We start from the raw sequence: 15086 nt of genomic DNA on the forward strand, positions 1-15086 counted from the left end.
AAGCCTTGTGCTACACAGCACACCACAAATTAAATCAGTATTACGGAAACAATTTTTCTGAAGAAAAAAAGGATCACTAATCACTGTAAATCAATTACTAGTCATGAAAACTAGATAGGAAATCAAAAAATTCTTGTCTAAAAAGGAATGGCTTTCACTCAGATCTGTTGTTCATTCTGAATGTATGCAACATTTAAACAATGAATATTTAAAATCTCTCTTTGCCATTGCTTGTTCTATATTCATCTTGGCCCAGTTTATACGTAGCATTATTCAATAGTTTCACATGTTTTCCAACTGTCTGTTTAAAAAATAATACTGAGGACAAAAACACATTTCATATTTGTGTGATACCCAAAAGATATTCTGTTTCAGGATGGTGTTATTCACTTCCCACTTCTCAAATACATATCGTAGTTTAACAAGGAGTTCTGCAGTTTCTTGTGAAAAAATGCATGCCAAAATAAGTATGCATAAAATTTTTGTTGAAATGCAGTTCTCTCTTAAAGAGGAGGAGCAACCACATCACTGTCCCTTTTCAAGCATCAATATTAAGGGCAAATAAATAGCTAAAATGTTTGGTTATGGACAGTATGCTAGTTATGATTGAGAGGCAGAAGTACCTGAACATTTATTTGAAGTTGAACTATTACATAATTGACAGCCAATAAGACAACAATGCTTCAGACTATTCATAACTCACAGCTGTTCAGTTAAGCTTTCTTAAGAAGTTCAGTATAACTACACAGATGCAAGAAAACTAAAGGTGCACAGATGACATTCATACAATGATAATTTCCAAAATTCAAAGATTTGTGAATTAATTCAAGTCAGAAAGACATCAAATACAAAAAAACAGAGCTATATCATTGAAGGAGTATCAAGGAATGTCATTTTATTTTAAAAACTGTTGACATACATGCACATATGTGCAAAGAATATGCATGTAATGAACAATTTATTTAAAAACATATTACTGATAGAATTTTCACATATTCTAACTTGATCAGAATAAAGAGGGAATTGACACAAACCATCTGCCACACAGGCCACTGTGCCACTTACATGCAATACTGCGCTCATCCATTTAAATAAAACTTCAAAATCACACTAACACAGTTCACCTGCTTGCAATTCAATGGCAGAACTTTATGTGAATGAAGTTAGAAGTTCATTATCATTTTCATGTATGACATGATTCAACAATGGACTTCTTTTGCAGCCCTCTTCTTTACTGAACTCAGTCTGTTATAATCTTTGTACCAAAGCCCATGTTCAAGATTGGGCACATGACCAAGCACAGAATTAAGCACAATTCTGGTGATATAAGCCTCAGAAGTTCAGTTACCATCTACCAATCCTCTCACTGTGCTTGTGGATCACACTGCAGTAGTCGGACAATGGACGGGTCACTTTTTGCCCCTTCAATGAACTCATCTAATGAAAGTTTACCATCCTTATTTTTATCCATTTGACGAAAAATCTTATCTGTTCTTTTTTCAGGTGTTGACTCATCTTCAGGCATTTTCATTACAGAGCCAACCATTTTGTAGATTGCCTGTAAAATAATTAATATATGCAGAAATTATACTGAAATTAAGGCAGAGCAAAATATAAATACTGCTACAGTTTTAGCTATAGATGTGTGAATTAGTTTGAAATACATTAATTGCTACACTGATTTACTGTAGGGTTTCTGGAGAAGTAGAATGAAATGACAAGAAATACTGATTTTATGTGTCTGTAATCACCATATTTTTCATTATAATAGTTTTATTTCATCATATCTGAAAGAGGTTTATATCATTTGTCAAAGTGACAAATATCATAAGTATTGTACTTTCTAAGCATAATGGACAAAAATAACTGCATTCTTTTGGTATCTTTGTCATCATCAGTTTATAAAAAATAATTAAAAATGGATAAGAACATACAAATAAATTAAAGATTGCACTACAGATGGCGGTAGTATGAATTAGATCACACTAAATACCGAGAGTCTTGAGATGTCTTTTCTACCTCTGTAAACAGTTTTTAAAACGAGGGAGAGAGGGAGGGGAGAGCAGAAGAAATGTTTCACACAAAACATGTGAGGTAACAAGGCACAGAAAAAGTCAAGTTCACATGAAGAACTACTGCCGGTGAGATGCAGCTTTTTCAGAATTTAACCAAGTTCTGTTAATGGATGATCTATTGTCCGCCTCCCCTCTATGCAATTTTCTTATTAGTCACTAACATATAATTGCATTCTTTCCCCTGCCTTCTACCACAAACTTTTATGACCACTGCCACACATCAAGATAAGATAGTTCATCCCACAACCAAATATAAAGAACAAAAAAATGTTGTTTGATTATTCTCAGTGTTATAGGAGAAATTTGGTATTGTTTGATATCCCTGGGTTATGCAGCAATGCAAATGACTACTTGGTGTCTTTTTTAATTGCATCCATAAATGAAGAGTTTATATTCCTCATTATTCTGGTAATTTTTCTGTAACCAGATAAAATTCCTTCGACTGTACCTCCTTTACATTCATTGGAAGCGAACAGTCATGTAAATTGGCTGTGTTTGAACTGATCTCTGTTCTGTATGTTCTGATACGTCAAAATTAAGTGAAAGAATCATGATATTGTGTGGTTTGTAGGTATCTATTTAAATAAATGCTCCACATTCTGAAAAATCGAGCAACCAACAATGCTGATCAAGCACAAAGATTTAACCAAGTACAGTGCTCCCAGTGTCTATTTATTAGATTTTTCTCAGAGGTGACACATCTGAGACAGAGCTGTGTGTAAGTGAAAATGTGCAACAGAAGACCTTTACGTAATTTTCCAAGAATAAAGAGGCAGGACTTAGTGTAACTAGTTTAAGACACCAACCACATTACAATGACATGGTGCTCTGAAAGCAGGAAGCTGTTCAGCCACTGACAAATAATTGATTAAATTTCATCCTACTTGAGGATTTCGAGAAAGAGTGATGACAGTGAATGAAAGTATATGTGCCAAGAGCTTACAAAACAAATCTGAAAAATTCCAGATATTTGTGAATATTTACAATTTGGATAATTTCTACTTAAAGGAACAGCTCACTGACTTTCACTGGTGAAGGGGACAGCATATATCTATAGAATAAATGTTTGATTGGGAATGTAAACCATAATACATAAGTCATTGTGTGCAAGAAAGCAAAATGAGAAATAATTTTATTACCCAAAATTTTCAAGAATGTGCCAGAAGGGAAAGAGGGGCATTTTTTAATTTCTGTTCTTATATTCTTCAAAAAGAGTAAATCTCACTTCTGAGTAGCCATCAAAGCATGTAAAGCTTTTGTAGGAAATTGGGCAGAAGGGCACATGCAAGATGCCTATTCCAAAACAAACTTGAATTAATTGGATCTTTGACAGTGTCAAATATGCATACAATAAATATCAATGATACACATAGTGTGAGACTTCACATAATTATAATTCCAATAAAACATTTGTCAGGCTGACCACTATCCTGGTCTGGAGAATATAGCCACATGATCTACAACAGTCAAACAGCATCACACAACAGCTTTCACAAACAGAAGCAAAAATAAAATTAATGTCACAAAAAATTAATATATTGTTACCATATTGGTGCTGCGGCAGATTGTTGCACAGAAACCTTTGTGCATCACATTTACAAAGTAGGAAACATTACATTCAATAGCAGGACACCATTTGGTTCTTTGGAAGTCAGAGATGACAGCTAAGATAATAAACTTAATGAAACTGTGTACAGGTATCATTTACTGTATGATTTTCAACTGAGAACTTCAAGCAGACAGATCAGATAGAGGTGAACACAAGAATAAATGTTCATACTTTTGTTAACAAAAGGCAGTTGCAACAATTTCTAATCACGGGTTCTGCACTGAGAATGTTCATCCAAAGACATCAAAGTGTCAAGACATACTTTGCTTTGATAGAATATAACAAATTTTATAGATAGATGAAACATAAAGTTTCTTTTTGTTTCCGCCAGTGTCTTTTGTCATGAATGGATATGAGTTCTGAATAGTTTTCTTTTAATATTATAATTAAGATCCTAAGTGAAAATACAGGGTGTTACAAAAAGGTACGGCCAAACTTTCAGGAAACATTCCTCACACACAAAGAAAGAAAATATGTTACGTGGACATGTGTCCGGAAACGCTTACTTTCCATGTTAGAGCTCATTTTATTACTTCTCTTCAAATCACATTAATCATGGAATGGAAACACACAGCAACAGAACGTACCAGCATGACTTCAAACACTTTGTTACAGGAAATGTTCAAAATGTCCTCCGTTAGCGAGGATACATGCATCCACCCTCCATCGCATGGAATCCCTGATGCGATGATGCAGCCCTGGAGGATGGCGTATTGTATCACAGCCGTCCACAATACGAGCATGAAGAGTCTCTACATTTGGTACCGGGGTTGCGTAGATAAGAGCTTTCAAATGCCCCCATAAATGAAAGTCAAGAGGGTTGAGGTCAGGAGAGCGTGGAGGCCATGGAATTGGTCCATCTCTACCAATCCATCGGTCACCGAATCTGTTGTTGAGAAGCGTACGAACACTTCGACTGAAATGTGCAGGAGCTCCATCGTGCATGAACCACATGTTGTGTCGTACCTTTAAAGGCACATGTTCTAGCACCACAGGTAGCGTATCCCGTATGAAATCATGATAACGTGCTCCATTGAACGTAGGTGGAAGAACATCACCAACAATGCCTGCCCAAACATTCACAGAAAATCTGTGTTGATGACGTGATTGCACAATCGCGTGCGGATTCTCATCAGCCCACACATGTTGATTGTGAAAATTTACAATTTGATCATTTTGGAACGAAGCCTCATCCGTAAAGAGAACATTTGCACTGAAATGAGGATTGACACATTGTTGGATGAACCATTCGCAGAAGTGTACCCGTGGAGGCCAATCAGCTGCTGATAGTGCCTGCACACGCTGTACATGGCACAGAAACAACTGGTTCTGCCGTAGCACTCTCCATACAGTGACGTGGTCAACGTTACCTTGTACAGCAGCAACTTCTCTGACGCTGACATTAGGGTTATCGTCAACTGCACAAATTGCCTCGTCCATTGCAGGTGTCCTCGTCGTTCTAGGTCTTCTCCAGTCGCGAGTCATAGGCTGGAATGTTTCGTGCTCCCTAAGACGCCGATCAATTGCTTCAAACGTCTTCCTGTCGGGACACCTTCGTTCTCGAAATCTGTCTCGATACAAATGTACCGCGCCACAGCTACTGCCCCGTGCTAATCCATGCATCAAATGGGCATCTGCCAACTCCACATTTGTAAACATTGCACTGACTGCAAAACCACGTTCGTGATGAAAACTAACCTGTTGATGCTACGTACTGATGTGCTTGATGCTAGTATTGTAGAACAATGAGTCGCATGTCAACACAAGAACCAAAGTCAACATTACCTTCCTTCAATTGGGCCAACTGGCGGTGAGTCGAGGAAGTACAGTACATACTGACGAAACTAAAATGAGCTCTAACATAGAAATTAAGCATTTCCGGACACATGTCCACATAACATCTTTTCTTTATTTGTGTGTGAGGAATGTTTCCTGAAACTTTGGCCGTACCTTTTTGTAACACCCTGTATAAGTATGTGAAGGCATACAAAATTAACTGAAAATGTCCTTTTCTGTTTATTTTATAGGGGGCTGCATCGACATGAGTACAAAGAAAAGCTTCTGTCAGTCAGTGGAAGTGCACTTCATGAACGAAACCAGGTGAGATGATTGTAGTTATTGACATCATGGAGTAGTATCTGAGACAGTGAAAATTAAGGTTAGGAAGTGGAAATTTCAAACTCTTCACTGAGCTACTTTCAACTTAAGGGATGCATATTTATGGTCTGTACAGGCGACTGATGGGGGTCAGGCGGTAAAAGGATAAAAAAATCATTGCGAATTGAATGTTTGTGACAAAAGAATGAATATTACAATTGCAATTGTATAATTACTCTTGTTTTGTCTTCAGGCAGAAAAAGGAATCAGTAATGTTAAAATATTACAAAATTCTGTGTTGTAAATATGACTGAAGTTCCATCTGAAACAAAATTTCTATATATTTTAAGTTTTTTATTTACTAAAATGAGAATAATTTAACGGCTCAAATTTCAAATTATTAATGAATCTTTGTTTAATACAGAAATATCCAGTATTCAGAAGTCCAATAAAGCATCATAAGTATGAATTACAAACAGTACTGAAGAATTCAAGATGTTCTATTTTGAGGTCACTTTGACACAGCACAATTTGGCGATGAGGACTATTTTAGAAATAGTTTTATCACCTTACACCTTTGTGGTCAAGTGACTGAACAAAAGTGCTAGATCCTGCTACTAGTGCATGTAGGTGTGAGTGTGTGTGCGGTGGGTGTAGTGTCACTATACGTATGTACTTAAATCAACCACCAACCATATTAGTGCGGGCCAGCCAACAGAGGCCACCAGTACGAAGCGAGCACACAACACGGTTTCCACCCTATAATCTACCAGCAACTCAAGTCTTTGTACACATGAAGCAACACTAATTCACCCTCACTATGTTCTTTTAGTTTATACCGTTCACCTCAGTTGTCTTGTGTATTGCTTATGTTGCACCTTCTTTATGATTGTTTTGTCTTGTTACTTGTGGAGTCACATGATTGTTTCTGTTATTGTTCAGAGGTTTATGAATTAAGAGATATTTGTGTTACTCATATTAGTTTCATGTATTTCTTGGTTACTATTGGAGATAAGTTTGGAATGGCTTCCTTGTGTGCATTCTTTAAGTTTGGTATAAGTTTAGTCATTATGGATGCTGTGTCACTAGGATTAAAAAGCTTATTTTGGTAGTGACCACTTTGTCAGCTTCAATTAACAGACAGGGTACTGTTCCATTGGTTTATCTATCCACTTTTCCTCTGTATGATGTTTCAGCCGAGGACTGGGAAGCTTATGAAAAAAGACTCAGACAGCATCTTTTGGCTTCCGGTGTGACAGACTCGAATTTGTACAAAGCCTTACTCCCCTTGTGAATTCCACCTAAGGTATATCAAATATTGTGTCAGCTTGCCCTTTTACAAGAAGTGGCTGCTCTTGCTTTTGATCAAATGTGCAGTTTATTGTCCAACTAGTATTGCACACATATATTTCATAGCAGCATGAGCCAAATTCTACTGATGTTGCAAGAAACCAAACCAGTCATACAGGGCCTGGCCAGCTGAACTTCATGGTCTTAGCCCTAAGTGTCAATTCATTATTAATGCCTTTAATGATCTTATGCAGAATCAATTGGTGTGTGACACAATCATCTGTTTAGCTTCAAACAAGGAATGCACCAGAAGGTGCCCTGGTAACCCTCTTTGGCATACATTTTGCAAGTAGCATAATCCTTTGAAATTTCTCGGGCAGTGGGTGACCAATATGAGAATGGGATGATGTGGCAGACGTGCCCACTAGGATGAAAGATAACTTGCATGAGGAAGACAGTTGTGGCAGTAAATATGTGGGCCCTGTGCCGAGCAGAGCAAGGCTGGCCCAAGCAGTCATGACCACCACAGCATCAATGTCAGCATTCACCTGTATCCATCTTGTTCTTTCTATTTTGTCAAGCACGAATATTTGGTGTGTCCTAAACAACTGGCTATCTGTAACACTTTCCAGAAGAAAGGCTACATCACCTCCATGTGTCATTCACTGATGGTTACTCAGGATATGGACATGGATGTAAAATCTATTGACTCCAATGATTGAGACTTCTCCCAAGTTGGTTGTTAAGTGTTTCCTGCCAAGTGTTTTGGCTACAGTTCACACAGGTGCTGCAGTGACATTATTGAATTTCCAAACTTATGTGAGCTCAGGCTTGCCACCATTGACTCTGGTCACGCAGAAGCTGGTCAGTTATAACAAATAAAATACTGCGCTTTTGGGCCAATTTACAGCATCTGCCTCTTACAAGTCAGAGGTTCATTCCGTTACATTATGGTGGTTAGTGATGAAGGTGTTGAAAACTTGTTCGGAATGGATGTTTCAGGCATTTGGATTTTCCATCACTGATGCAGCCCACCTTGTGTCCGATCAGGTACCATATTCTCAGTGGTAAACACTGTGTGTAGATTTGTTTTTGTAAGGTGAAGGGTGTGCTATGAATTTTTCTGCTCATATTTCTTTGAAATCCATGGCTTAGCATCATTTTTGTTGTGCACATCCTGTTCCAGTCATCCTGAAAGATCAAGTGAAAGTAGAATTGGACAGACTTCAATCTCTAGCAGTAGCGTAACCTGTTATGGCTAGTGAATGGCTGTCTTTGCTGGTTGTAGTTTGGAAGACATCTGGGAAATTTCGCCTCTGTGGTGACTTCAGTACTACTGTCAACACACAGTCAGTTGTGGATATGTATCTTCTCCCATGCCAAGAGGAACCATTGGCAAAAATATCACATGCCGGTACTTTTATAAAATTTATTTGTCTGAAGCAAATCAGCAGGTTCCTGTCGACAAAGAGTTTTGGCGAGTTCTGATTTTGAATACACCTTTCAGTCTTTATCAATATTTGTGCCTTACTTTTAGTGTGGCTAGCACCTCTGCTATTTTCCACTGGTTTTTAGAGTAATTGATTATGCCTTCTCAGGTTGCATTAATTATCTGGATGATGATGATGTCACGGGCTCCTCTATGGCATATCACTTGAAAAATTATCACACTTTGTTTTCTGTCTTATTGTCTGCAGGTTTGCAGTGTAACCTCATGGAATCTCAGTTTTTCCAATCTTCTATTGTTTATTTAGGGTTCGAGGTATTGTGAGATGGGATTTGCCCTCTGCAAGACCATACCTCTGTTGTTACATCTATGCCTCACTCCTTTTCCACTAAGGAGCTTCAGGTCTTCCTTGGAAAGATAGCCTACTACCATAAATTCCTGCCAGGGGCAGTCACATTGGCCCACCCATTGTATGCCTTGTTACACAAGAATGTACCATTTTGTTTGGCACCAGATTGCAAACATGCTTTTCAAATGTTGAAATATAGCCTACTGATGGCCTCTTGTTCAGCTACATTCTCTTCGGACCATCACATAATTTTGCAACTGTCAGTACAGTGTACAGTCCTAGTGCACTGATATACCAATGGCCCTGAACAACCTGCTGCTTTCACCTCTAAATCCCTCACTCCATCCCAACAGTGTTACTCTCAGATGGAAAAAGAGGCTCTTTACCACAGCCTATGCTCTCCGGAAATTTCATGTTTTTTGTGTGACTCCATATTTCGCCTTATCATTGACCATAAACCCTTGGTTTCCTTATTTAACCCTCACACTGCCTTGCTTGACAAGGTAGCACACAGCCCACGTGCTGGTTGTCCGGATAAACTGTTCAGTTGGACTTCAGACCCCATGTGCACAACTATTTTTCCCTATGGTATTGCCTCTGTGTTTCTGATAGTGTTTTTCTGTTGTGGACAGAAGACCTCTCTCTGAGAGTAGTCATTCCTGCCATATTACAGCACGAGGTTCTATGTCTTCTCCACCAGGGCCATTGGGGAGTTCAGCATATTAAACTATTAGCAAGCAGATATGTTTTGTGGCCAGAGACTGATGATAAAATTGCCCTTTTGTCATAGCTTGTGAGCAGCGTACTTGACAACAAGCAGCTCCCATGGCATCTCTGTCCCCCTGGCCTGGTCCTTGCCAGCCATGAGAATGCATTCATACAGACTTTGTGTGTCGCTTCTTGAATTTCTATTAGCTATTGGTTGTGGATGCATCTTCCCAGTTTTCTTACATTCTCCGTTGTGCATCGATGTTGGCCGAGGTCACAATTTGTATGCTTTTGAGGGTTTTTTCCTATTGAGGTATCACCTCATACCTTAACTCCTGATAATGGACCCCAGTTAACTTCTCACATATTTCAATTCTTTGTTCCTGTAACAGCATTCGCCATGTTACAGTTCTGCCCTCTGCCTTCAGTGAAATAATGAGGTAGAATGGCTAGTGCATACATTCAAGCCCCAAATGAAAAAGTTTGTTGTGAATTGCTCCCCTTTCAATGCCCTTTTTTCTGTTTTATGAGCACCTATTGCTTCACCCCTATGGGGGATTGGAGCCCGGCTGAACTGCTTCACAGCCAGCAGCCACACACACTACTCCACCTTCTGCAGCCTGCGCTGCAAACTGTCACGGTCGGGTTCATCTGACCACTTTGTGCCATGATTGCCAGCGTGGGCACAAGGGTTTGGTCATGACCCAAGTGGATACCAGTCACTGTTGTCCACTGACAGGGATGCCATCTTTGTGATGTCCACACAGCTGAAGGCTGTTGGTACTCCACTTTCATCTACTGCGGACCCGCTCGTTGCCAAAAGCTACCAGTTCGTGGATGTGGCTCCTGTCACCACAGCCCACCCCACTGCCCCCCACCTCGACCCAATCATCGCCTGATGTGGAGGTACCCCTGTCTATTGGCAGCCTCCTCCGCTTGCGGCTCCCTGGGGGTTCCAGCTTTCCAATTCTGGGTGCCACACTGTCTCTGGCCTTGGGTCCATTGCCAGAGCCCACTGTTCCAGTTGGGATGCCTCCACTAACCCCCTCATCATCATTGCCTCAGCCATCCTCTCCGATGGCTCCAGCCCTATCTCCTCCTCCCTCGGACGTGAGTGCTGATGATGACTTCCTGGTGCTGCTGTCAGGTGCCACACTGCCCCACCTCCCTTAGGCATGTCCGCGTCTCCATGCGTTGTGGCTTTATGACAGTGCCCACCCGGCATATTGTCCCGCCCCCACCGTTGGCACCGGCTGCCACCACCACAGATCCAATATATGTGCCTGTTGTTGGGCAACCAGTGTCTCCTCCATCACCTGGGTGCGTTGTATCCTCTTAATAGCGCATGTGAGCGTGAGTGCGCTGAGTATAGTGTCATCACGCTTGTGCATTTAAATCAACTACCAACTATATCAGCATGGGCTTGCCACTAGGCAGCACCTGTAGGAAGCGTGCACACAGCACAGTCTCTGCTATGCCTTCTACTGCCAACTTGAGCCAATATGCGCACAGAGCAGCATTGACTCACCTTCAGTATGTTCTTTTAGTTTTTACTGCTCACATCAATTGTCCTGTATATCGCTTATTTCGCACCTACTGTACGATTATTTTGTTTTGTTACATGTGGAGTCCTGAAAAGACTTATTTCTGTTATTGTTCACAGATTTACGATTGGGCCATATTTGTGTTCCTTTGATTGGTTTCATTCATTATTTGGTTACTACACAATGCTTAGTGAACATAACAACCTTTACTGGCAAAATCTATTATACTAAAATTGCACCTTTCTTATAGATGGGTTTTTAATGCTGGAGCTATGACAGTATGCTGGTGAACTATGATATTCAGCTATTTCTGTGTTGACAACTTGGACCCACAGCCAACAGTCATTTTACAAAATTTCAGTTATGAGAGCTTGTTTTCATCTTGATCACTAGGCAGCCACAAATAAACACATCTCTTGCACTAATAGTAACTGCTTTGACTTGGTTTCTATATCTAGGAACAAGAGACATAAATTCAGAGTAACACAGAAGAAGTATTGTTAAGCTGTAGTAACACTGTTTCCTAAGCTGTGAAGATCAGGTACACTGTGAAATAGCAAGGAATGTTACAGTTTTGTCAGTTGATTTGACTGGAATTTTTAAGGATTTTTTTCCATAAATTGGTCTGGTAAGCTTTGCTGTCTTGAATGTTGTTGTATAAGAAATTAAGAAAGTTAGTTTTCTTACTCTAATAACACAATCATAAAGATTTAACTTTAAATGCGAACATTTTTAGGTTAGGCTTTACCGTGACTGTTACTGACATTAAATGAAACAACAAGTTCACTGTTACCAGTCACCATTTTATTTATTTCCACGACACGTTTCGAAGGTTTAAACCTCCATCATCGGGTGGATTTACATTAGTAAGTATTACATTTGTGTGTGTGTTGTGTTACGATTTTTGGAGGAACTTGTGGCACTGCCTAGTGGAGAAACAAGACACTATTTCAGAATACAGTTTAGGATTACTTTTGACAAAAAATTAAACTGATATCTAATGGTAAACAGTAAGTGAGTAAACGAGAGTACCTTCAGTGGTCACAGGTTCCTTTTGCTGTCGTAACACATCACACGTATACTGCCACATTTGTAAACAAATATGGCGTCTGGAATCAGCTGGGTGCAAGGTTCGTATAGCAGAAGAGAAGACATGATCGCAAAGTGCAAAGAATATACATTGTAATAACATTATTGCAGAATAATTGTTTTAAACATTTGGCGGTGTTTGTTTTGAGGTGTCAAATATATGTGTGTGTACTTCAGGTGGTATATAAATCCAATTCTGACAAGTTAAAACAGCTAAACACTCATATTCGTGTATACAATCAGGTGAAATGTTAAAATGGCTTAAACTTCATACGTGTTGATAATAATTAGGTGAAATGTTACAGACTTTAATTACAATGATCATATTGGCTACAACAGTAAAATCATACATACATTACACTCTTTGATTGGGATTAATAAACAGATGTGAGGTGAGGGGCTGGAGGCAGAAGGAGAGGTAGAGAGAGGGAAAAAAGTGTGTGTGTGTGTGTGTGTGTGTGTGTGTGTGTGTGTGTGTGTGTGTGTGTGTGTGTGTGTGAATAATGCAATAATTGTAAAAGCTGACAAGGGCAACACAACTGTTGTAATGGACAGAACAACATACATAGAAAAAACTTTAGACTTCTTCCAAACCAGCAACACAACTATTTTAAATTTAACAATAAAATCTACAAACAAACAGATGGTCTGGCAATGGGCTCAAATGTTTCCGGATTGCTAGCAGAAATATTTATAAGTAACCTAGAAGACAAAATCCTGAATTCCAATCACCACCTCCTCAAAAATATCATCTACTACTACAGATATGTAGATGATACCATCATTTTAATCAAAGGCACTAAAGATGACATCAATGAGTTGAATCAGTTTTTCAACAACTCCCATGAAAACATAAAATTCACAGTTGAACACCAAAAAGATGACAGTATAAATTTCCTAGACCTTACCATTAGAATAAAGAATAACAGACATCAGTTTGAAATTTATCGGAAGCCTACCACAACACATACCACAATTCACAACTCCTCTTGCCACCCCGCAGCACACAAAATGGCAACATTCCGGTACATTATTAATAGAGCTATCCAACTACCACTCTCAGAAGATAAATGTGACCAAGAAATTGAAATAATAAAACAAACAGCTATTGAAAATGGTTATAACAGCTCCATAGTGGACACCCTAAAACACTCAATAATGGCAAAGGAATAACAACACAAAAAACAAAAAGAAAATAACATCTTCCATACAATCCCCTTTCTGGGTAACATTTCATACCAGATTGCCAATGTCTTCAAACGAAAAGGCATAAGCATATCCTTTACAACTGACAACAGGATTGGACAGAAGTTACCCCACAACATCGGCACACAAAACCCACTTCATCACACAAATGTGTACAAAATTGAATGTTTGGACTGTGACTGCTTCTACATAGGCCAGACAGGCAGATCATTTGAGATTAGGTTCAAGGAACACATGGAAGCACTAAAAAACAAAAAATATCACACATCAGCAATAGCTGCCCACCTGCATGAAACAAAACACCATGTTAACAACACAAGTATTAGCATCCTACATATCCAATCAAAAGGCAGAAAACTAGACATCCTTGAAACACTCCAAATATACAAACATCAAATGAAACAACCAGAGTCCATCTTAAATGACAAAAATGACAATATTTACAATAGTATCATCTCCGTTTTCAGCAACTGCCTACACTCATAAAAATGCACACACACACACACACACACACACACACACACCTACCTAATATTTACCATAAATATTGACAGCTGCCAAGACTACAAGAGATTGACCTCATTACAGGTAATTCATCACACCAACAGCTTGTACCCCTTGTCAGCTTGAAACTGTATGTACATCAACTACTGGCACAAATGTATATCTATCTGCATATTTTATAGCACTGACCAATGTATTACCCCAACCTTTAGCCAGCTAATATATGCAACATGCAATCTTAAGACCCCTTGTCATGTAAATGTTTGCTCTCATATAATCACTCTTCCTTCTCTCTCTCTCTCTCTCTCTCTCTCACACACACACACACACACACACAGACACACACACACACACACACACACACACACACACACACACACACACACTTTTTTCCCTCTCTCTACCTCTCCTTCTGCCTCCAGCCCCTCACCTCACATCTGTTTATTAATCCCAATCAAAGAGTGTAATGTATGTATGATTTTACTGTTGTAGCCAATATGATCATTGTAATTAAAGTCTGTAACATTTCACCTAATTATTATCAACAAGTATGAAGTTTAAGCCATTTTAACATTTCACCTGATTGTATAAACGAATATGAATGTTTAGCTGTTTTAACTTGTCAGAATTGGATTTATATACCACCTGAAGTACACACACATATATTTGACACCTCAAAACAAACACCGCCAAATGTTTAAAACAATTATTCTGCAATAATGTTGTTACAATGTATATTCTTTGCACTTTGCGATCATGTCTTCTCTTCTGCTATACGAACCCTGCACCCAGCTGATTCCAGACGCCATATTTGTTTACAAATGTGGCAGTATACGTGTGATGTGTTACGACAGCAAAAGGAACCTGTGACCACTGAAGGTACTCTCGTTTACTTACTTACTGTTTACCATTAGATATCAGTTTAATTTTTTGTCAAAAGTAATCCTAAACCGTATTCTGAAATAGTGTCTTGTTTCTCCACTAGGCAGTGCCACAAGTTCCTCCAAAAATCGTAACACAACACACACACATATGTAATACTTACTAATGTAAATCCACCCGATGATGGAGGTTTAAACCTTTGAAACGCGTCGTGGAAATAAATAAAACGGTGACTGGTAACAGTGAACTTGTTGTTTCATTTAATAAAGATTTAAACTGAATATTT

The 15086-nt window shown here is 38.9% G+C and overlaps 1 protein-coding gene across 1 annotated transcript in view; it reads right to left on the minus strand.

Moving 5' to 3' along the window:
• Window positions 1-620: 620 nt before the first annotated feature.
• The window catches only part of LOC126256207 (neurocalcin homolog), a 44949-nt gene continuing 30483 nt past the window's right edge, over window positions 621-15086 (minus strand). The window contains exon 4 of the mRNA XM_049955463.1: window positions 621-1558. Within this exon, the coding sequence (XP_049811420.1) occupies window positions 1364-1558 (195 nt within the window). The 3' untranslated portion in view covers window positions 621-1363. The remainder of the gene's footprint in view (window positions 1559-15086) is intronic.

The sequence above is a fragment of the Schistocerca nitens genome, chromosome 1 (genome assembly GCF_023898315.1).
Source record: "Schistocerca nitens isolate TAMUIC-IGC-003100 chromosome 1, iqSchNite1.1, whole genome shotgun sequence".
In the NCBI taxonomy this organism is placed as follows: Eukaryota; Metazoa; Arthropoda; class Insecta; order Orthoptera; family Acrididae; genus Schistocerca; species Schistocerca nitens.